Source organism: Lynx rufus, unplaced genomic scaffold (genome assembly GCF_022079265.1).
Source record: "Lynx rufus isolate CCGP_SWC_20201006 ecotype Redwood Valley unplaced genomic scaffold, mLynRuf1.p SCAF_16, whole genome shotgun sequence".
In the NCBI taxonomy this organism is placed as follows: Eukaryota; Metazoa; Chordata; class Mammalia; order Carnivora; family Felidae; genus Lynx; species Lynx rufus.
In genome coordinates this window covers 5,435,086-5,457,825 of record NW_025814830.1, presented here as the reverse complement: position 1 = coordinate 5,457,825, position 22,740 = coordinate 5,435,086, and the positions used below count along the sequence as shown (strand labels likewise).

The following is a 22,740-nucleotide window of genomic DNA, read 5'->3' as shown; positions in this document are numbered from 1 at the left end:
GGGCTGGACACAGGCCGAGCTTCTAGACTTCCCGAGTGAATGAGAAAGAGGTGACCAATCTAGGAAGGGCTAGCAGAACTGAGGACAGGTCAGAGACCTCGAGGGTCCCCGTGGGTCCCCCCTTTCCGTTGGGACGAGGCGCATTCCACTCTTTCACACGGAGAACATTTGCCATTTGTTCCAGGAACATTAACTCAGTGCCAGGCAGGGGCTCAGCCTTGGGCATGTGGCAGCAACAGTAAACGTTCCTCCCCTCCCAGTCTGGGGCGGGGGGGTGGGGGCAGAGGGACCACGGGCCTCTAACAAACCCACGGGGCGATCCAGCCGGCCGCCCTCCAGCTGGCCTCCTGCTGTAGTCCTCCCGCCCCTCTCCAGGAAAGCCTCCTGCCCGCCGGCTCCCATTCTGCCCAGCACCCCCCACCCACCGTGCCATCCACCATTCACAGCCAGCCAGATGTCCTGTGTAAAATGACAACCAGATCACGGGGCTTCCTGCCTAAAACCACCATTGGCTTCTCAAAACCCTTAGCGGAAAACCCAGCGTATTTTACAGCGACCCCCAACATGCTGTGTGATCGGGGGCCCGCTCTCCACCTCGACCTCACCTCACACCTCGATCGCCGTGCTCCCTGCACGCGCCGAGCTTGTTCCTACCTCAGGGCCTTTGCACTGGCTGCCCCCGCCCTCCTGCCCCGCCCACCCTGCTCTGTTCCCAGATCTCCATGTGGCTGACCCTTTCCTGTCGTCCACGTCTCCACACAAGCGTCACCTCGGGAGAGGCCTTTCCCAATCACCCAGAGCACGGCGAGATCCTCGCTGGCCCCAGCTCAACTTGCTCTCTTCACAGTGCTCACTGCCCCCAACGTCGGCTCATTTATGTCCTGGCTGACTCCCTTCCCGCTGGCCCCACTCGACCCAGGGGCCAAGCTCTGAGCCCAGAAACTTCATCCAGCTTCCGCGGCGCTCAGGCTCGCGGCGCTGGGAGGCAGCGGGGACCGAGGAAAGGCGCCCGCGCTCAAACAGGGTGAGGTGTGGATCGGAAACCTGGAAGGCAAGATTTCCAGGCTTGGGAAGGGAAGCCGGGGCGGCTCACCTTGAGCCAGTTGTGTGATCTCTTGGCGATCTCGTAGGTGGCGTCGACGTCCAGGGTCTTTACCATCAGCCCCTCGCAGGAGTCTGAAGGAGACAGGGGAGCGTGGCCTTCGTGAAGCCCCGGGCTCAGGACGGCCAGCTGGCTTCCACCAGGGCAATCGCCCGGGGCGGGGCGGACACACGGCGGCCGGCCCCAGCCCCCCTCACCTTTCACGGACTGCTCCAAGAACTCGGCGATCTGGTCTGTGTCCTTGGTGTCCAGAGAGGTGGCGAAGACGAACTCGCCCTCCGTCTGCACGAAGTTCTCCCGGAGCAGCTGTCGGCGCCGGGAAAGGGGCTCGCGTACCAGGGACTGAGGGGGCAGGAAGGGAGAGGAAGGGGCGTCACCGTGGGAGTAGAGAGAGGATAAATCTGACTGGGGGGAGACGGGAAGGCTGTGTCACACAAGCCACCACGCAGGCTACGACGATCGCCCTGGGAGGGAGGAGCCACACCGGCCCAAGGACGCGAACCAATTTCAAGTAGAGGTCAAGAACACCAAGGGGGCTGGAGGCCGTTCAGTCCTGTGCCCTCAGGTGCGTAAGACGGGGCCCCGGCCCTGCTGGAGCCAGAACGGACCGTTGTCATTGTGACTACAGTTCATTGTTTTGTTTTGTTTTTTAATGTTTATTTACTTGAGAGAGAGAGAGAGAGAGCAGGGGAAGGACTGAGAGAGACCATCCCAAGCAGGCTCTGCACAGTCAGCACAGAGCCTGATGCAGGGCTCGATCTCGTGAACCGTGAGATCACGACCTGAACTGAAACCAAGAGCCAGACGCTTAACCCACTGAGCCACCCGGGCGCCCCCAAACGCTATCTTTCACATGCATCGTAAAAGTGGGTGGTTCAGGCACCGGCCGGCGTTCAGCATCAGGACCTCGCCCGGCTTCCTCCATCGAGGCAAAGGGCGAACCGGCCTCCTGGGGAAGGAATTCTGCAGACCAACAAGACACTAACAAGAAGCCGCCAGACGGGTAAGTCACAGAAAGGCTGAAAAGATGCTCCGGTTCGTGAGTCGAGTGCAAGCAGTCGCCTTTCGGCTGCCAGACCGCTAAAGGCTAATTGCCTATAGGATGATGGTGGTGATGGCGACGCATTTCATAGAATAAACACCAGTACGCGTCAGCCACTGCGCCTGGGTCCCACGGCTCCCTCTGTCCCGAAGCAGGAGGGGCAAGGAGCTACTGTGAGCTCTTTATCGTGGATGAGGAAGCTGAGACTCAGAGAGGTTGAATCACTTGTCTGCGGCCCCACAGCCAGGGAGGGAGAGCTGGGCTGTGGGTGACAGCAGGTGGCGCGGCTCCAGATTCTTAACCCGTGCCCTGGAGCAGCGGTGCTCAAACGTTCCGGCCTCAGCATCCCCTCATGCTTTTTTTTTTAATATCTTATTTTTAAGCACTCTCTATCTACGCTGGGTGTGGGGCTTGAACCTACAACCCCAGGATCAAGAGTCGCAAGCTCTCCTGACTGGGTCAGCCAGGCGCCCCACCGACCTCACACCCTTGGAGTTTACTGAGGACTCACTCCAGAGAGCTTTTGTGTCCAAAAAAAAGGGTTACTCTCCCTGATATTTACCATAGAAGTGATACAGTATCCGCTACTATGGCCCATGTTAACGCAGTTGCCGTATTAAAAGTGGGAAACCTTAACATTTATGAATTCACTTCCGGGGCACCTGGGTGGCTCAGTCGGTTAAGCGTCCGACTTCAGCTCAGATCGCGATCTCGCCGTTCCGGAGTTCAAGCCCTGCGTCGGGCTCTGCGCTCAGAGCCTGCGGCCTGTTTCAGATTCTGTGTCTCCCTCCCGCTCTCGCTCTGTCTCTCTCAAAAAAATATAACTCCAGGGCGCATGTGTGGTTTACTCAGTTAAGCGTCCGACTCTTGATTTCAGTTCAGGTCACGACCTGTTTGTGAGTTCGAGCCCCTGCGTCGGGCTCTGTGCCAACAGCTCAGAGCCTGGAGTCTGGTTCGGATTCTGTGTCTCCCTCTCTCTCTCCCCCTCCCCCCGCTCCCACTCTGTCTCTGTCTCTCTCAAAAAAAAGAAAAAAAAAGAAAAGTAAAGTAAAAAAAAAAAAAAAAAACCCAATATGTTAACCCAACAACATGCTTTTATGAAATGTGCCTATATTAGAAAAAAACGAATGAGAAGAGGGGCGTTACTTCACATGTTTGCAAATTCTTTAAAGTCGGGCTTTTTTTTTTTTATGTTTGTTTACTTTTGAGACAGAGAGCATGAACGGGGGAGGGTCAGAGAGAGAGGGAGACACAGAATGTGAAGCAGGCCCCAGGCCCCGAGCGGTCAACACAGAGCCCGACGCGGGGCTCGAACTCACAGACCGTGAGATCATTAAAGTCGGGCCTTTGACGGAGCCGGACTCCCCCGTGTGTTCACCTGCTGTGTACAAGGAGGGCACGCGGCCAGAGACGGCTGTGACGTGTCGCTCTGGCCGCAGGGCAGGAAGAGGATCTGCCTCCCCTAGCTGTGGAGCCATCCCCAGAGAGGACCTCAGAGACCCTCAGGGGTGCTCGGACCACACCCTGAGAGCCGTGACCTGCGTGTGGCCTCCCAGCTCGGTGACGTGGAGGTCGGGAGGGAAATGCAGACCGCCGGCTCCCGAGCTCCCACGCCACCGCCCGTCACCCCCCAGGCATGCAGCCGGAACTCACCTCTCCGTTGAGGTAGAGGAGGTCGAAGGCATACAAACAAACCTGGACCTGGATGTCTGCTGCGTCCACCTCCTGGGTTGGGGCGGGATGGAGAGCAAGGGCGGAGGGGGGCCGGTGAGACGGGGCCCGGTTGGTTTGCCTCCCGTCACGCCTGAGGCCGACACCTGTCACTGTCTCCCCTTCTCTCCAGCCAATGGGCCACACCCCCCCGAGGGTGACCATCTGCAGCGTGATGGCTCTCAGCTCATCCCAACAGCCTCATTCCCCTCTGCCAGGTGTCTGCACCCCCAGCCTCCCCTGCAGCTGACGGTGGTGACAGGACACAATTCTGGCCAATGAGAGGAAAGAAGTTTGCTGGGGTACAGGTGGTGGGCAGGCTCCTGGAACAGATCTTCCAGAATGAGACAGAGACATAAGAAAGGGGCTCTTCCCCCTTTGTACTTTAGCATGCTGGGATGAGAACGCAATGGCTGGAGCTGGGGCAGCCACCCTGCCAAAGGCCGCAAGAACCGCATCACGACTGACACTCCGTCCTCTGGGGACGGGGCGGGGCTGGGAGGAAGAGAAAGCGGGGGACCACGGCAGGCAGCTCAGGGCGACCGGGGCTACCTTGCGTTTGCGGGTGGTGAGCACTTGGAACGGCTGGATCTGCTTCTTTTCCCGGTCCCAAGCCACGGCTTCCGTGTCCAGGATGAAGGATGTGACTGATGGCAGTTTAATCTGAAAGGTAGAGGGGGAGACCCCGGGCTGCTGAGAGGTACGGGGCGAGGCCAAAAGGCAGACGCAGGGACACAAATGGCCTTTCCCTGTTTTAGCTCCCAAGATGCGCCGACATACTGATGCCAACTCACGGACACGCGTACGAGCACAGACCCTCTCTTCTCGAAGAAGGAAAAAGCGAACTTTTCTTTTTTTATTTTTTTTAAATTTTTTTTTTTTTTTTTACATTTATTTATTTTTGGGACAGAGAGAGACAGAGCATGAACTGGGGAGGGTCAGAGAGAGAGGGAGACACAGAATCAGAAGCAGGCTCCAGGCTCTGAGCCATCAGCCCAGAGCCCGACGCGGGGCTCGAACTCACGGACCGCGAGATCGTGACCTGGCTGAAGTCGGACGCTTAACCGACTGCGCCACCCAGGCGCCCCAAAAGCGAACTTTTCTAAGACTTCCTACTTGGTGCCATAAGCTGGGAACCCAGAGGCCCTCGTCAGGTCCCCGTGAACCTGTCCATTTCCCTTCCGAAATCTCTAAGCCGCCCGTGGGCCACCCCCGCACTGAGCCCAGTCCGGCCTAGGCCACGGCATCCTACCGGTCTCCTTGCTCCCGCACGGACCCGCGCCTAACCCACCGTCCTCATGGCACTCGGTGGACTCTTAGCAGATGCCAAAACAGGTCACAGTGTATCCCTGCTAAAAACCACAGCTGTCCCCGTAGGTCCCCGGCCCCACCTCACCTCACCCAGCCCCCCTCAGGCCCTGCACGCCAGCACACTAGCTTCTCTGTTTTGTGGATGGGCTATGTTCCTTTAGCCACCAGGCCTTTGCACATGCCGATCACCGTAGCGTGCTTGTCCCTGTCCTTCACCTCCACTGGGAGGGCTTCTTTTCTCCCAGAGGAACGCTCCGTACCACTCCACGTGGCCCCATTCATCCTGCAGCCTGGGGCCACGTGCGCGGTGGTGGCCTGCCTCACTGACACCGGGCCTAGGTCAAGTCTGACTCTTACAGAGGCTCCCAGAATGGCGGTCCTTTCCTTCAGAGCCCAGGTCTCCACACAGAACTACGGGGCCAAGAGCAGGACGCTCTGATAAGATCTGCCTTCCCCGTGAGGCCTAAGCTCGGTGAAAGAGAGACTTAATGGGCCCGTCCACGCTACTAGGCCCCCAGCTGCCAGCACAGGGCTCAGGACAGAGCAGACGCCTGGTAAACCCTGGCTGAGGGAACAGGGAAAGGAGCCCCGAACTGTAGGGGCTCCATCCAAACACTCCCAGGAGGCTCCGATATAAACACCACCACCTGTGCCGACAAAAAGGCGCATCGGTGGCTGTCGCTTCTGGGAGACGGATGGGGGCGCGACTTGGCACGGGACACAGGAAAGCGATACGGAGCGATGCTTACATGGAAAGGTTTTTTTATGTTCACGTGGGTGTCTATAACCTTATCCGAACTCACCAAGCCAGATACGCTAAGATCGGAACCTTTCGTAGGAACTACGTCTACTTGGGGCGCCTGGGTGGCTCAGTCGGTTAAGCGGCCGACTTCGGCTCAGGTCACGATCTCGCGGTCTGTGAGTTCGAGCCCCGCGTCGGGCTCTGGGCTGACCGCTCGGAGCCTGGAGCCTGCTTCTGATTCTGTGTCTCCCTCTCTCTCTGCCCCTTCCCTGCTCATACTCTGTCTCTCAAAAATAAATAAATGTTAAAAGAAAAAAAAAAAGAAAAGAAAAGAAACTACATCTAGTAAAACGGGTTAGAAAATCCAGGGCTTGGCAGCTAACAAGGGCTCCGCCCGTGCCTGTGAATCTGTTAGGTCAGTCCTCGCTGCTCTGGGAAAGTGCCAACATCCTGATTAACTAGGGGCAGGCAGGAAGGGCTGTTTGACCAAGGGCTCCCAAAGCAGGCCCAAGAAGCCCCGGAAGCAGAGAAGCCCTTGCTCTGGGGCCCTCAAGGCCCAGCCATATTCTGACGGCGGGGCTGATGTGCGGGCCGGCTCCCTCTGCCCTCGTCCCGGCCACCTCTCCCTGTCAGAGTGAGATTCCGGTTTTCCCGGCCTCTGTTGCGCCACGGGGCCCAGTGCGGGACAGCAACCCCAAGCCAGAGTCGGCCGGGGGTGGTGGGAGGTATCCCAAAAGCGTGAACTTTCCTCTGGAGAGGGCAACAGTGGGAAGCCAGAACCCCCTGCCCGTCTTTCTGTCCGGAAGCATGGCAGGTATCTAGGGGCGGTCAGGGCACGAGTGTTGGGGTGAGGAGCCAACCAGCGAAGGACAGCAGAGGACAGAGACAGAAATGAGCCGGCTTCTGGAGGGCTTTGGTGCACAGCTGAGCCTGGGTAGGGCCGCCCACCCCGATCTCCCCGAGAAAAGAAAAAAATCACATCTGCTTAAGCCTCTGGGAGTCAGGCGTTCCCGTTATTTGCAGCCAAACACACTCCCATTTCCTTGTAATTAACCCCCGCCGCTCCCCGCTGCTCCCCTGCCCCCCGTAACTGCAGCCCCTGCCAGAGGGGAAGCGGGTGGCAGACGCCCACCTTGGGGATGCGGCTGATGATGTCTGGGTACTTTCCGGTATTGTCTTCCTGATTCCTGCTGAAGATCTTTACCTCCCCGCCTTCCAGGACATGGATCTGTGGCAGCAGGGGACGGGAGAGGGAATCAGAGCCCGGCCCCTCCCCGCCTCCCCGTGGCCCCTCTTTTCTCTTCTGACCCCACCTTCACCGGCAGAAGGTTCCAGAAGCTCTGGAGGAGGAACTGGTACAGAGACCGGAGTAAATCATCTCCTCCATCCAAACAGCGACTCCCACCCGTTTGTGGAAGCCCCCCCGCCCCGTGCCCCCTGGACCCCGCCATCACCTTCCTCATCCTCCCTATCCAACCCCCACGCCCTGCCCCCACCCAGATGCCGAAGTGTCTTGCTATGTCTAAGAGGATTTGCCTGGTCTCAAGCCGTAAATATCATTCTGATTTTATGGTTAATTCATTTTAAAACAGCCTGGTCACGGTCCATATGTGCCGCCTTAAACGTACGTGATCTCGACAGCTGTGTGGGCGTGGGCTGTAACGTACAGGACTTAAAAATACGCACGTATCTTAAAAATCACGGTCACTACCGTAAAATCCTTTGGTCTCTTATCTTTTCTCAGCAGCCTACAGTAAAACCTTGGATTGCGAGTGACTTGTTCTGCCAATGTTCTGCAAGACGAGCAAACACTTCTCGTCAGTTTCAACTTGGTCAACGAGCGATGTTTGCAGCACAAGCACTCCGTGACGCCGAACGTCCCATGAGCACAACTGAGCCAATGGTTCTTCTTTGTCTCTCTCTCTCCCTTTCTCTCCCTTGTGATCGTCTCCCACGCTCGGGTGCTTGGTCTCAAGCCACGGTGTTCGGCAGAAATCAGTGGTTTTTCAGAATATTGGAAGGTGCCCACAGCTGGCATTGGCGTATTTTTTGTCATTTCGAAGCACCTATGGACAGTCCTTTGCTTTTCCATACAAGGGTAAGCTTAGAGGGGCGCCTCGGTGGCTCAGTCCGTGAAGCATCTGACTTTGGCTCAGGTCAGGATCTCACAGATCGTGAGTTTAAGCCCCGAGTCGGGTTCTGTGCTGACGGCTCAGAGCCTGGAGCCTGTTTCCAATTCTGTGTCTCCCTCTCTCTCTCTCTCTGCCCCCTTCCCCACTCATGCTCTCTCTCTCCTTCAAAAATAAACATTAAAACAAAACAAAACAACAAGCTTAGGAATGCTTTGCTTCATTCTAGGTCAGGCTGCCTGCGAATATAGACCCTTTCCTCTGCCGCCTTATTGTCAGTTACGTGAAATACAATATATGACCAGAGTTTATCACTACTGTACCGTAGTGAAGAACCTCCGTGCGGGCGTATACGACGGCCCCCACGCAGAAAAAGGCTGAAAAGAAAGGCAGGAAGAAGGACGTGATTACGCTGGAAGTTAAGAAGGAAATCATGGCGAAGTACGAACGAGGCAGGCGAGTGACCGAAATTCCAAGATTTCATAAGAAGTCTACATCTCGTCTCCAGAGGAGGAGAAAAGGGTGGAGGAATCCTTCACTTCAGATGAGATCCATGGAGCCCATAGACAGCAGTGACTAGTGACAGTGAAAGTGACAGTGATAGTGAAAGGCGTCCTACACAATAACCCTCCCCTCTCTCGTCTCCTTCACACCAGCCACAGAGGTTTTCAAAGGTAAGCGCAGGTTAATTTGTTTTTCTTTATATTCTGTATTTTCCTTGCTATTTTGCGTTACGTTGCAGTATCGTAATCATTTTTTTTTTTTTTTTTTGAAGGAGAGAGAGACAGAGCATGAGCAGGGGAGGGGCAGAGAGAGAGGGAGACACAGAATCTGAAGCAGGCTCCAGGCTCTGAGCTGTCAGCACAGAGCCCGACGCGGGGCTCGAACTCAACAACCGTGAGATCATGACCTGAGCCAACGTCGGACGCTTAACCGACTGAGCCACCCAGGCGCCCCCGTAATCATTTTTATATGAATGTTTTTGGGTCATGGAACAAATCACCTGAGTTTCCATTATTTCTTATGGGGAAATTCGCTTTGATATACAAGCGACTAGGCCTACAAGCAAGTTTCCGGAACGAATTATGCTTGAAAACCGAGGTTTTACTGTATTTTGAAGATCGATGATGCTGACTCTCCAAGTTCACTGCTTGTTAAGCACCACACGGTGTCAGCCCGACACCTGCTCATCCATCCAGGCGACAAACGCTGGCTGGCCCCGGCCGGCCCCGCCAGGACAGAAGAGACCCAAGAAGCGACCTTACAGACCCAACCAAGGGCCCACGGGTGTGCCTGGCGCTCGGTCACACGACACGTGCTTACATCACCGCACCGAAGGCTGTATAGACGCCTCCCGTGATGGCTGTTACACTGACCCCCCCGCCAGCCGGGCGCGTGCAAAGCTGGCATTTCTCGAATGCCCACTGCAGGGGGGTCGGGAATGTTGCTGGTTTAATCAAATAAAATCGGCTTTCAGATACCCGGGGGAGGTGGGTGTTAACACACCCTCTACGTGAAAGTGGACGTCTCTGGCATGAGCCGCTACGAGCTCGGGTCTGACCCCCCCCCCCCACCCCGGGCCCCGGCTCTCTGGCACTTTCCCTTCTGCCGAGGGAACGCGTCCACCCCCCTACCTGTGCCCTCTGCCCGTCGTATTTGTACTCGCAGGTGAAAGCCGCCTCCTCAAAGCGTTTCAGGACCTCGCTGACACCGCGGGTGGGGTGTGCCAGCATCGGTTTCAGGGGGACCCCTGGGAGGAGAGGAGCGAGAGTTAGGGTGCCCTGGGGGAGGGCCAACCCCGGGTCAGGGAGGGGTCTGTGGCACAGACAGCCCGTTGTGCCCCAGGGCCCATTCTCCTTTCCCACCGCGAAGAGAACACGCCCTCCGGGGGCAGGAGGGGGGGGTGGCCTCCCAGCTTTGGGACATTCCCAGACTCCCTTGCAGCTAGGTAAGGCCACGTGATTAGGATGCGTGTGGTAACGATATGCGCGCCGTCTGGGTCACATCCTCACCCCTCTTCTCTCTCTCCCTCCCTCTTCTCGTTATCTAGAAATCCGAGCCATCCCTGGTCACGCACGTTAGGGTGAAAACCTCTGGGAAACGAAGTGACAAGACAGAAACCTAGGTCCCCGGGGGCCCCTGGGGGTCGGTGGAGCCCAGACACGCATCCTCCCTGATCCCTGCCTTCCTCTGGACTCTTACGGGGTGGGCAGAAGAGGCTGTGTGGCCAGACCCACTGCCTTTTGGGGGATCTCTTGTTGCAGCAGATTCCCCCACGCTCCTCCTGATACAAATGGGGCCTCCAAACAAACAGATGGGCTTCAGCATGGGGAATGGGATTCAATTTTGGTGCTGAGAGGAACCTACAGGTTCTCAGGGGGACGAAGAAAGCTAAGGCTGGGAGGAGGGAGTGGGGCCCGCAGGAGGCCGGCCCCGAGCTCCGTGGCCCCACGGCCGGCTCTGCCCAGGGAGGGGCTGCGGCCTCTCCTGAGGGCCCTGTACCTGGGCTCAGCCTGCAGTGCTCCGGGAGGTGCTCCAGGCCATGCTCCAGCAGCACGGGGATGATCCGGTCCAGGTCGGGCACCTCGCTGGGGCGGGGGCAAGAATGAGCAGGTGTCCTTCCAGAACTCCTGCAGCCTGGAAACCCTGTTCTCTGGCTCTGAGATGCGCCGCTGTGAGCCCGTCACCCTGTTTGTTCCCTCCCATCCCCGACTCCCTTGGTCCCAACTCTCACGATCCTCCCTCAGTGTCACTACACATCCCTCTGTTCCCCTCGGCTTGGGCCTGTCGTCAGCCCTGTCGTCGTGAGACCAGCGGCTCTCCACCTGAGCCACACGTAAAAGGCACTCGGGGATGGAGTAAAAAGTTCAAGGCCAGGCTCCGCCTCCGGAGATTCTGATGTGGGAGTGAGGGGCAGGGTAGAGACGGCTGTCCTGGCCCGCGGTTCTGCAGGGTTCACGGCCGTGTGCCCGAGCGGGTGCCCCCAGGGTTTCCGTGCAGACGCTCACGGGCCCTCCTGCCACTGTCACCGGGCAGTCACGGTCCTGCTGTGGCCAGGTCCTCCAGGCGGCCCTCCCCGGAGCCCTTGCTGTCACTCCATGGACGTGCTAACGCCCCGCATCAGTCACAGGATCCCTCACCGTTTGCCACCTTCCTAATCTCTGTCCCCAGCCTTGTGTCCGGCCCCAGTCCCGTCCGGATGGTCACTAGCGCTCACTAGCCACCGGCCCCTCCCACATCGCCAGCAGCCCTCGGTGCCAAGCCTCCCGCCCCTCCAGCTCCCCACCCCCACCCCCGCCCTCGGCCCTTGGCCCCAGATCTCACCAGAACGTCTGCTTCAGGATCATGCCCTGTTCCTCCAGCCACGTCTTCCGGGCCTCCGCTGTCCGGCCCTTCCCGGCGTCCACGACAGCCGGGGGGAAATCTAAGACCAGAGCCACCAGCGGAGGCTTTGGGATGGGCCTGACCCCTCGGCTCCCCCAGGGCGGGCGGTGCTGGAGACAAGGCTGCTAGGGAAGGAAGGGGCCTGGAAAGGAGCTGGGGCGTGGACTTCGGGAAGGGAGGGCAGCCCGGGCTAACCCGAGCGCCAGGCGGAGACAGCCGCGGGGCCTCACCTTGGCCGGGGGGCGTGAGGCTCACGGCCTGGGCGAGGGCGGCCAGCACTGACTGCTCTGCCAGCCCGAGGCGTAGCCGTCCGCTCAGGGCTCTGGGGAGAGAGCAGGCGAGAGGGCTTGTCAGCACCGCCTTGCCCTCTACCCCTTGCGCCTGCCTCCTCCGGTCTCCCAGAACCCTCTGGAACACTCTGGAACCCTCTCCTCAAAGCCAGAACACTCTTCAGGGCTGGAAGGGACCTGAGGGGTCACACAGCCCCAGTGAACAGACAAGGAAACTGAGGCCAGGCCATAGCAGCCATGGCTGCTGGTGTTCTCTGGGGCAGAACAAAGTGCCTCCCGGGGGCCTTTGCGGCTCACCTCAGATGCCCTCTGGGGAAGCAGTGAAGCTTGGGGAGGGCGAGCCGGGGCACAGCGGGACACAGACTGTGATGGGCAAGGTGTCCCCCACACAGGCCTCGCTCTGAGCCGGGGGTCTCGGGCGCGAGGCTTTTCCTCCTTGGGCCTCCCCTCCCGCAGACCAGGCTGAGGGTAACAAGGCCTGCCCGGTAGGGCCACGGGGAGGAAGTGATGCACTGACACATGCCACACCGGGGACCCGAGAAACACCGCACGATGGGGGACGACTACGATTTTGTTTTCACTGTCGTGGCGACCGCTTGGCTCCCGGCCCATCCTGCACCCGCTGAGGCCACGGCAGACACGGCTGATCAATCACCGCACCTTTTACCCACGAGCCCCGGGACGACACGAGGAGAAGAGCCTAGTGGGGACGCCCGTGGCCAGTCCCCCGCTCCTGCCACCTCCCCCAGCCTCCCGGGCCCATGCCCACCTGGCGATGAATCGGGCTTCTGAGTGACGGCAGGCGACAAAGAGGCCTTTGATGACGTCCATCTTCTTGGCTGTGGACTGAGGCGGGGCAGGCCAGTGGGTGTCTGGGGCGCAGGGTGAGGACCCCGCCTCCTCCTGGCCCGCGAGCCGCCCCACCTCTCCCCACTCCCAGCGCCCGGTCGCGCTCTGACACAGCGAAGAAGGCCGCGTCCGGCTCCCCTCCGGCCCCACCTTGATTCGGCCAGTGTCTACTCTCCCGTCACATGGTAGGAACAGAGCAGGTGTCGAAGGGCAAGGGGAGAACCCCCTGCCCGTCCCGAGAGTCCCCACAAGCAGGACTGAAGCGACCCGGCCGCCAGAAGCGCCCCCCCCCCCCCCCCCCGTCACCACCCGCCCGCCGTGTCTCCGGGTCCCCAGGGGAAGGGCCCAGGGTCTGGGGCCCGGGGTGGCCGCCTTGCCCACTCACAGCGCTGCCGGCGAGCCCCGCGATGTCTCGGAACTTGGCGAAGACCCCGGCGGCCGTGAGAGCGGGCGGGGGCAGCATGAGTCTCTGGGTGCTGCGGCTGTTCTCGGCCACCAGCCCCACATCGCCCTTCTCGGCCGCCTCGGCCTTGACAGACTCCAGCTGCCGCCCTTGGGGTGCAGGGAGCCGGGGCTGAGGGGGCCGCACCGCGCCGCGGGTCCCCACAGGACCCACCCTGCCCCTCGCCCGCTCCCCCCCCATGCACGCTGAGTCCCGGGGCCCCGCCCACGTTGCTCTCCCCACATCTGCCGCTTCCCTGGGCACCTGCTCCCTCCACACCGTCTTCCCAGCCCCTCCTCCCAACCCCACGGCCCCGCCTCCGGCCCCGCCTCCAGCTGCGGGGCCTCCCTCACCGGAACCAGCGCCCCACCAGTCTGTCCCATCCATCCGGCTCTCTTCCCCACCTCCACAGTCCCCTCTCCCATCCCTCACGCGCTCCCCACCTCTCCCCCTTCTCCCTCTGAGCCCCCTACGCTCCAACGGCCACCACACGCCCCGCTTACCCGTGGCCTGGGCCACCGCCTTGAGGAGGACACCGTCCCCGACGCCAAGCTCCAGGCCCTGCTGGGGCGGCCCGAGGCGGTTGAGGCTGAGGTAGAGGATGGGGAGCAGGTCTGGGGGGGACAGGGCCACCACGGAGCGCAGCAAGTTGCTCAGTGTCTCCACCATCCGGAGCCTGGAGGGGGGACGGGGTGTGAGCGGCTGGCAGGTTAGGGTCAAAGCTGGGGGTGGGAGGGGAAGGGACCCGGGAGAGGAGAAGACAAAGGGCTTGAGCCCAGGCCCGGGCACAGCCACAGGCTGCTGGTAGGAGGGTGAGCCCGGTCCCTGCTTCCGCCGGAGACGGGGAGGACCATCAGAGAGGATGATGGGAGCACGGAGTGCTGTCCAGGTGCCGGGGGCCGCTTCCAAGCATCTGTGTGTTTCCGCTCACTGAAATCTCACGGCTCCCCCATCACACAGACGCTCCTATCACCCCCACTGCACAGATGAGGAAACTGAGGCGTAGAGCCACCATGGAACTCGCCCGAGGTCACAGAGCCCGTGCGACTCAATCCGAGAGGTGACCCGAGGCTGTCTGCTCCAGGACCCGCGCTCCCAGCCACTAAGCTGCGCGGGCTCTAGAAGCACGACCACGTTAGGGACGCCCGGGCGGCTCCGTGGGTTCAGCGTCCCATTCCTCACTTCGGCTCAGGCCACGATCTCCCGGGCTCGCGAGTTCGGTCCCCGCATCAGGCTCTGTGCGGACAGCGTGGAGCCTGCTTGGGATTCTCTCTCCCTCTCTCTCTCTCTCTGCACCTCCCCTGCTTGTGCTCTCTCTCTCTCTCTCTCCCCCTCTCCAAATAAGCTTTAAAAAAAAAAAAAACAAGTAAAAGTATGACGCCTCTGTCTGTGTCACGAAGTCTGTACGAACGTGTGCACGTTCGTTAAGCGCACACCCAGGCAGCCTGACTGGACAGAGGAGCTCAGTCTATTCCCGTGGAGGAGACACCGGAGGACCACGAAGCCCGCCGAGCAGACCCCCCAGACGTGACCGTCACGGGCGGACCCACCAGTGGCTCCGATGCTGGCGGAACGGCTTGCCCCCCAAACTGAGGTCTACCCGGAGCCTCACGATGGGACTTTACTTGCCAGCTAGAAAATAGTGCGGTAACGGTTTCAGGAGTAGAATCTTCAACTTCCTTTTTTTTTTTTTTTTAAAGTTGATTTATCTTGAGAGAGAGAGAGAGTGAGAGTGGGGGACGGAGAGAGGGAGGGAGAGAGAGAGTCCTAAGCAGGTGCCACTGTCAGCAAGGAGCCCAACACGGGGCTCAAAGCCAACAAACCGTGAGATCACGACCTGAGCCAGAAGCAAGAGTCGCACGTTCAGTTGACTGAGCCCCCCAGGCGCCCCGCCTGAATCAGCTCTCGAGGAAACGTCACACAGACCCAAAGTGAGACTTGTGCAAGGTCCCCGGACTCGTCGAAAGCGCCACAGCGGGGAGGCTGGACCAAGAAAGACCGAGGAGCGTCGAGGATGGAGACAAGGAGACAGGGTGACCACGCACCACAGGCAGGGGTCAGGGTCAGGGCGAGGGTCCAGGGTGGGTCCCGGCCTAGCAAAGCCAACGCAAAGGGGGAAACCAGCCAGACACAAATGACGTCTGCGCGTCGCATAACAGCCCGCGCTAACGCTGACATCGCGGTCTCGGTAACCATCCCCTTGCCGGCGTAAACACGTCAACGTTAGAGAAAGCCGATCACGGGTACGTGGGGGCTCGCTGTGCCATTTCTACGATTTTTCTCGAAGTTTACAGTTATTTCTAAGGACCCTAAAAAAAAGTTGTAAAACCCTCCAACTGGGGATCATGGGGACTGGACAGTCACGCACAGTCCTCCTGAACTCAGTGACTGCCGACAGCACCTCCTAAAAGTACTTACTAGGCACCTCGCTGTGCCACTTTGGCACCCCCTCCGAGCAAACCCGAGACGGGTGATCTTCACTTTCCTTACGCAGAGGCCGAAGCTCAGAGAGGTCAGGCCACCCGCCCACGGTCACACAGCCAGGAAGCAGCCGGCACGGGGCCCACTCCCAGACCTGTCTGCGCCCGGGGCTGGGCACTGGCTCCGCCGCCCACAGGTCTGGCCTTCCCGGCCCTTCCCGCACCCTCTGGGCCCCAGAGGAGGCGCCTCCCGTGTTCACAAAGACACACGCTGAAGCACTGGGAAGAGCCTAAACACTCCGCGATGTACGAAAATGAAAGAATCCCACGGCGCGGTTAAAAGGGGTGAGACCTACTTAAAGCAACATGGAAAGATCTGGAAACAATGCTGATGGAGCATCAGGGACCAGAATGACGTGGGCCCCCTGACAACACCGAATGAATACACGGGGGGGGGGGGGGGGGCGCAGGATGGGGTGGAACGGGGACCAGGCCCAGGCAGCCCAGGGCCCCGAGGGCCCTTGCAGTGCTCACTGGGAGTGGGGTTCTCACTGTACCCAACACCCGGACCTCCTCACGGTAAGGGCGAGGAAATCAGCCGGGCTGCGGCGACTTCTCACCAAATGCGGGTAGACGGAGCTCGTGTCATAGGGAGGAGGCGGTGTCCCCACCCCAGGGATCTGGGTTCTCTCCCCTACCACGTCTCGTTCTGATCAACAGAAACAGACAGAAGCACGGGGCAGGGGCCTTCCGAGCCTGGGGCCCAAGAGGCCTCGCAGCTGCTCCCAGGGCCATGGCCATGAGAGGGAGGGAGGGTGAAGGGGCCAGGCAGCAGGAGGCGTCCCTCCCCCCCCCACCCCCCACCCCCACGGGGGGGGTCCGACAGATTACCGAGCAGAAACCTCCTCAATCTTCTCAAATGTCCGGGCCACAGCCAGGTAAGGGACCCTGGGGGAGGAAGAGAGACACGGGGCAGTGCATACAACCCACGCCGTCCATCGTCTGTCCACCTGCCTCCCCACGCTTTCCACGCTGCTGCCTGTGTCCCCTGAACGTGGACACGAGGGACGCGGCAGTTCCCTCCAACGGAGGCCTCCAGGGAGAGGCACCCGGCGACGGGGGCGCGAGGAAGGCAGTCGGGGGCGGGAGAAGCCTCACTTCTGGCCCGGCTTCCAGCAGGCGTCGTCGACGGGATGGTAGTTGTTCTTGGCCGGGTTGTAGCCGGGGGGGTCCAGGGGTCTGCGGAGGCAAAGGGGAGATCAGACACCTGGGGCAAAGCAGAGCCGCTCCTTCAACTAACACTTTCCGGAGCACCTGCTGTGCACCCGACACCGTTCTAGGCACGAGGGCACACAAAGGAACGAAAACAAAGTTGGTGAACCTGGAGCTTCCGCTCTAGTGGGAGAGTCAGGGGCAACAAGACAAAACAAAACACAGAAGCAAACGATTTCGATATTACGAACTATTTAAAACCAAGTGGTGGGGGGCACAGTGGGATAGAAGGTGCTAGATCTGAGGAAAAGGTGGGGAAGGAGATGTTTGGGCAGAATAACCTGGGGCGTGAGCAGACTGGGTATCGGGGAGAAGAGAACTCCAGGCAGGGGCAACAGCCAGTGCAAAGGCCCTGAGGTAGACACGCACGTGACACGTTTAAGGAATGGAAACGTGGCTGGGGGCGTGGCCAGCATGATCTGGCTGCTTTTTACAGTCCATTCTAAGAGGCTAGGGACCCCTCGGGTTTCCCAACCAACGTCTCCCTTACTTTCTCTGGATGGAACAGCAGGAAAAGGGTGCCGTCTCTGGGTGCCGCAAAGTGCCAGGCACTGTGCTCAGAGCACTGCCTCTGTTCGCAATGAGCCACACTAGGGACTCTTCCAACCCTGTTTCCCAGATACTTGTAGGTGGGAGTAGCTGCAGCCGACACAGGGTCATATGACAAGCAGCGCAGCCCAAGAGATGGCGTTCCAAACCTCCCCGTTCTAAATGCCTCCGGAAATGCCTCACACTGACTCTGCTGGAGCCACTCGCGGCCAGACTGTGCAGTCAGACCCATCTGGGTTCCCGTCCCTGTTCCCTCCTCGAGCAGCCGCGTCACCCTGAGAGAGCAGTTTCCTCTCTCTGAACCACGGTGCCCTCGTCCGTACCACGGAGCTCCCAAGAGTCCCCACCATCACACGTTGTCATGAGGGTTAAGAAATTACGGTGAAGGGGGGCTGAGCGTCCGACTTCGGCTCAGGTCATGATCTCACGGTTTGTGAGTTCGAACCCCGTCCGTCTGTGCTGACAGCTCGGAGCCTGGATCCTGCTTCGGATTCTGTGTCTCCCTCTCTCTCTGCCCCTCCCCCGCTCATGCCCTGTCTCTGTCTCTCAAAAGCAAATAAATAAATGTAAAAAAAAAATTAAAAAAAAAAAAAAAGGAATTATGGTGAGGGCGCCCCCTTCTTGGTGCACTCTATGGGGAGCTTTTTAAAAAAGTTTTAGTTAATTAATTTATTTATTTTGAGAGAGAGAGAGTGTGTGTGTGTGCGTGTGGGAGGGGCAGAGAGAGGGAGAGAACCCAAAGCGCAGAGCCCGATGCGGGGCTCGAACCCATGAAACGCGAGCTCACGACCTGAGCCGAAATCAAGAGTCACATATCTAACTGACGGACCCACCCAGGTGCCCCTGTGGGGAGTGTGTTTAAAATGACCCGGACTCCCCAGCCTCAGGCCTGTATCTATCTCAAAACTGGGGAGGCACAAGAGGGTGGGAGAGAAGACTCGGGAATTTTTCCAGCTCTTGTGCAGACTCTGATGCACAGACGGGGCTGTGCGGCTGAGCCGGACGGGGCGTGCGTGGGGCTCCGCAGGGGAAGCATTTCCTAGGTGGTGGTCGTCCCGGTCGACCGTACTGTTCTTATGAGAGACAGCACAGCAGTTAAGAAATTCTACAGCCAGGCCGCCTGGTTCAAATCTCAGCGCACGGGCCTCACTCCCCACCCGTGACCTATGCGAGGCACCGACGGTAAATTAATACTAACAGGAACAACAGTCGCAGCTACAACCTGCTGAGCTTGGCAGTGGCCAGGCCCTAGCCAAATGTTTCCAACCCTCAGGAGGAAACTGGCACGGAAAGGCTAAGGCACTTCCCCAAGGTCACACAGCTGGCCGAGGAGGAGCTGGGGCTTCTCACCACTCCACGATACCGTCCTGCCTTCAGGCCTCACCTTCCTCGTCTGTGAAATGGGGATACCGACAGAACCTATGCACAGTGACCGCTGGATGAAAGTGAGTGCGGTCACCGGTATCTCCCCATTTCCGAGGTGAGAAAAACTGGACGTCCCGAACGTTTGTCTGTCTCCCGGAGGCAGCCATCGGAGATGGACGAGTAATCAGGCTTGGAATGGAGTCGGAAGAATGATCTCAGTATCACGTGAAATAGGTAACAGGACGGGGGCGCCAGGGTGTCTCAGTCGGTTACGAGTCCGACTCTTGGTTTCGGCTCAGGTCAGGAGCTCACGGTTCGTGGGCTCGAGCCCCTGCATCTGGCACCACGCAGAGCCTGCTTGGGATTCTCTCCTTCCCTCTCTCGATGCCCCTTCTCCCCCCCACCCCCCGCACATGCTTTCTCTCTCTCAAAATAAACTTTAGGAAAGACAAAACCAGCCAGGATACAAAGCCTTGTAGGCAGTAGGCCACCGATTTCGTCAGAGAAACTTTTTTCTGGACGCATAAGCACACGCACGTACCCAGAAGGCCAGACGGGCCAGAACTGAGGAGGAGCACGCCCAGGATTCAGGGGGACCCAAGTCCTAGGCCCGGCCCTACCCCCGTCTTCCTGCGTGACCCAGGGAAGCTAACGCAGCCTCTCTGGGCTAATGGTTCCAATGCCTGTGAAATGGCTAAAATGCCCTCTTCTGCCCCAAGAGTGCTGCAAGATGAAGTACAACAGCGTAAAAGGAACCTTTAGCGCTCTACCCGACGCACAGTAGGTGTTCAAGAGGAGCCAGCGGTTCCCATAGCGATGTCGCGTGCTGAAACGGTGCCCTTTACTCCCGCCAACAACGTCTCCACTGGGGCACAAAACTGCTGCTAAGACTCCCCAAAACATTTTTATCGGAATAGTTCACCGGACGGAGCCTGCGTGGCTCCATCGGTTGAGCGCCCGACTCCTGACTTCCGCCCGGGTCGTGATGTCGCACTTTGAGAGATCGAGCCCCCATCCGGCTCTGCGTTGGCAAGCGCGGAGCCTGCCTGGGATTCTCTCTCTCCCTCTGTCTCTGCCCCTCCCTTGGTCGTGCACGCCCGTGCGTGCACTCTCTCAAAATAGATAAATAAACTTAAAAAAAAAAAAAAGAATTATTAACTGTAATCACAGCTTTTCAAAAAATTCTTTGCGTGCTTTTTTTTTTTTATTTTATTTTTGAGAGAGAGAGAGAGACAGGGTGCGAGCGGGGAGGGGCAGAGAGAGACAGAGACACAGAATCCGAAGCGGGCTCCAGGCTCCGAGCTGTCAGCGCAGAGCCCGATGCGGGGCTCGAACCCATGGACTGCGAGATCGTGACCGGAGCCAAAGTCGGACGCCCAAACCGACGGAGTCCTCCAGGCCCTACCGTAATCACAGATTTTTAAAGCTAAAAGAATTTTTGGTGATTATCAGTCTCGTCTTTACAGGGATAAAATCAAGAGAATTCGGACCCACTGCGCTACTCCCTTTAATGCCCTGTCCTCGCTACTCGACGGTCGATATCAACTCACCCTTTGGCCTCCTCCTTTCTAGGGGCGCCAGGTCCCTCTTCTTTCCCTTCTTTCTTGGTCGCCGGCTTCCGGGGGGCTGGGAATGAAGTCAGGAAACTGTGGGCCCTTCCTCCCGAGAGCCCCCACTGCCCAACTCCTCTCGGCCCATCAGGCCAGGAGAGAGGGGTCAGGCCTTCCGTAGGGCAGGGGTAGGGCAGGGCGTGCTCCGGAGAAAGGCCCACCGGCCTCCTCCCCGCGCGGCTGGGAGCTGATGGGCGGGAGACACTCACCGAAGAAACTGCTGACCGTCTTGGGAGCTCTGGGGGGAGGCTTAGCCTGGTCCCCTTCCCGTGCTTCCTGCTTTCCGGCCACCTCAGGCTCTGAGGTGCTGTCTGTCGGGGGCTCGGCTGCTAAAGCGAGACACAGGGTCAGCTGGAGACGCCAACATCCAACCTGAAACTTCATTTGTAACCCCAGGTCATTCTGACGCCCCAGGTGGAAAACGGCCCCCGTTCTGCCCCTTTTCTCTCCGCGCGTAAGTTTTGAGCCTCTTGGGCCTGAAGCTTTTGCGTCAAGTACTAAGGGTTCTGCTCGGCATCTGGCCTGAAACTGGAGACGTTATGCAAACGGCGGTAAAAAGAAATCTCAGCACGATTAGAAGAAAACACTCCTGCTTCTCCTGCCGTTGCAGCAAATCGGATGCGATTTGTGTCCTCAAAATGCACCCGTGGTGTCCTTTCTCACACAGGAGTCTCACAGACGCCCAGCTGTGGGCTTGTGCTCTGGCCTGTGAGGGTAACTATACTGTCTAACTTCATAAATTCCCTCTCAGTGAGCAGCACTTAGTACCTGTGATTTCGCAGAGATACAAATATCTTACTGGAGGACGCCCAGCTTTTTTCTTTACCCACACACACAGGGGGGAAATTATAACCGTAAGAACGGTAATAAAACCTACGACTCCCCTAGAATTTTCATCTTTTTTTATGTTTATTCATATTTGAAAGACAGAGCACGAGCAGGGGTGGGGCGGAGAGAGAGGGGGACACAGAATCCAAAGCAGGCTCCAGGCTCTGAGCCGTCAACACAGAGCCCGACACGGGGCTCGAACTCACGGACCGCGAGATCGCGACCTGAGCCGAAGTCGGACGTTCAACCGACCGAACGAGCCACCCAGGCGCCCCTCCTAGAATTTGCATTTAAACAACACATTTGAGGAGCTATGTCGTGTTGAAAATTAACTGGCCTCCGAAGACATCCGACCCAAAGCCAGAGAGCTGGGGCGGGCTGGAGGCAGAGGACTGGAAACTCACGGGAGGTCTCTAAGTGCTCAGCGGGCGTCGTGGGCCGGTCCCCTTCTGCTTCCTCCTTTTGGGCCAATTCAGGCTCTGTGAGGCTTTCTGTTGGGGTCTCTGCTTTGGATAACAGACAGAAAAGTCAGATGGCAAGAAAGAATCACTCTGACTCCCCCAAGGACATTTCAAGTCCCGAGACGGTCAGCCCCCCGCTATTCCTGTGCACCAGTCAAGCTTATCTGTAAAGTGATAGGAGGTGTGACAATCCGTTCTTGGTCAGCCCCAAGCACGGCAGGACCCCCAACACAATCCAAACCCTGTGTTCCTTTGCCTGGGCAACCAGACCTGGACACAAACAGCCAGTACTGTCTTAGCAACTTTTAGAATTATTCACCGCAAAATACCACCAGAAAGAGTCCCAAATGCATGTGATAACCTGATATGGGTAAAAAGTAAAAATTTTTTAAACTGATGGGGCGCCTGGGTGGCTCAGTCGGTTGAGCGACCGACTTCGGCTCAGGTCACGATCTCACGGTTTGCGAGTTTGAGCCCCGTGTCGGGCTCTGCGCCGACAGCTCAGAGCCTGGAGTCTGCTTCGGATTCTGTGTCTCCCTGTCTCTCTCTCTGCCCCTCCCCCTCTCATGCTGTGTCTCTGTCTCAGAAATAAATGAACATTAAAAAAAAAAAAAGCATGTGAACTTGAGAAAAACGTGCCTTAGTATCAAGAAGCTACCCACCCTCCCGTGACCCCACGCACTAATGCTGGCTAAAAACGCACAATTCACAGTACGAATGGATACCGACTAAAAATGGCCAACAGGAAGTCACGTGTGCCCTGGGGAAGTTGAGCCTAACAAACACCGGCAGTGGAAAAGGCTATAACTGGTAGAATCTCACACGGGCCCCCAAATGACCAATGGATCAGATCTTTACGGTGGCATTTCCCCCCCCCCATTTCATATGCACAGAGCTGCAAGTCCCCCCCCACCACCACAAGGTAGGATGGTTTAAGGTTCCAAGGGGAAATGGCGACATCTGGTGGAGACTGCAGGAACTACTAGCTCGAGGTATCAGATTCCAGTATCCTTTGACCTCTATCCTTGGATTACCTTTCTGCAAAGCTGGGCTTTCATTGGTGACCGTGGTAAAAAAAAAAAAAAAAAAAAAAAAAAAACCAACAACAACAACAAAAAAAACTGCACAAAAATCAATGTGGAACAGGAAACCAGGGAGGCAGTCTTCAATCGGATTCCACAGTTTGAGAGATTGTGCGGAGGCCAGGAGACATCCTATTTAGTCACTGATCGTG

At 58.4% G+C, this 22,740-nt stretch overlaps 1 protein-coding gene across 7 annotated transcripts in view; it reads right to left on the bottom strand.

Annotated features, from left to right (window-relative positions):
• Window positions 1-22,740, bottom strand: part of LIG1 (DNA ligase 1) — a 44,569-nt gene that overhangs the window by 7,916 nt on the left and 13,913 nt on the right. For 3 of the 7 annotated variants that reach the window (XM_047077723.1, XM_047077724.1, XM_047077720.1), the window contains exons 7-23: window positions 21,450-21,551; window positions 20,427-20,546; window positions 20,158-20,233; window positions 16,580-16,660; window positions 16,313-16,369; window positions 13,505-13,677; window positions 12,945-13,111; window positions 12,480-12,556; window positions 11,651-11,742; window positions 11,361-11,460; window positions 10,539-10,624; window positions 9,671-9,786; window positions 7,040-7,135; window positions 4,407-4,517; window positions 3,798-3,869; window positions 1,300-1,444; window positions 1,094-1,176 (exon numbers count right to left, since the gene is read on the bottom strand). In XM_047077723.1, the coding sequence (XP_046933679.1) occupies window positions 1,094-1,176; window positions 1,300-1,444; window positions 3,798-3,869; window positions 4,407-4,517; window positions 7,040-7,135; window positions 9,671-9,786; window positions 10,539-10,624; window positions 11,361-11,460; window positions 11,651-11,742; window positions 12,480-12,556; window positions 12,945-13,111; window positions 13,505-13,677; window positions 16,313-16,369; window positions 16,580-16,660; window positions 20,158-20,233; window positions 20,427-20,546; window positions 21,450-21,551 (1,754 nt within the window). The remainder of the gene's footprint in view (window positions 1-1,093; window positions 1,177-1,299; window positions 1,445-3,797; window positions 3,870-4,406; window positions 4,518-7,039; window positions 7,136-9,670; window positions 9,787-10,538; window positions 10,625-11,360; window positions 11,461-11,650; window positions 11,743-12,479; window positions 12,557-12,944; window positions 13,112-13,504; window positions 13,678-16,312; window positions 16,370-16,579; window positions 16,661-20,157; window positions 20,234-20,426; window positions 20,547-21,449; window positions 21,552-22,740) is intronic. The other 4 variants (XM_047077722.1, XM_047077721.1, XM_047077725.1 and 1 more) reach the window with 4 other exon arrangements.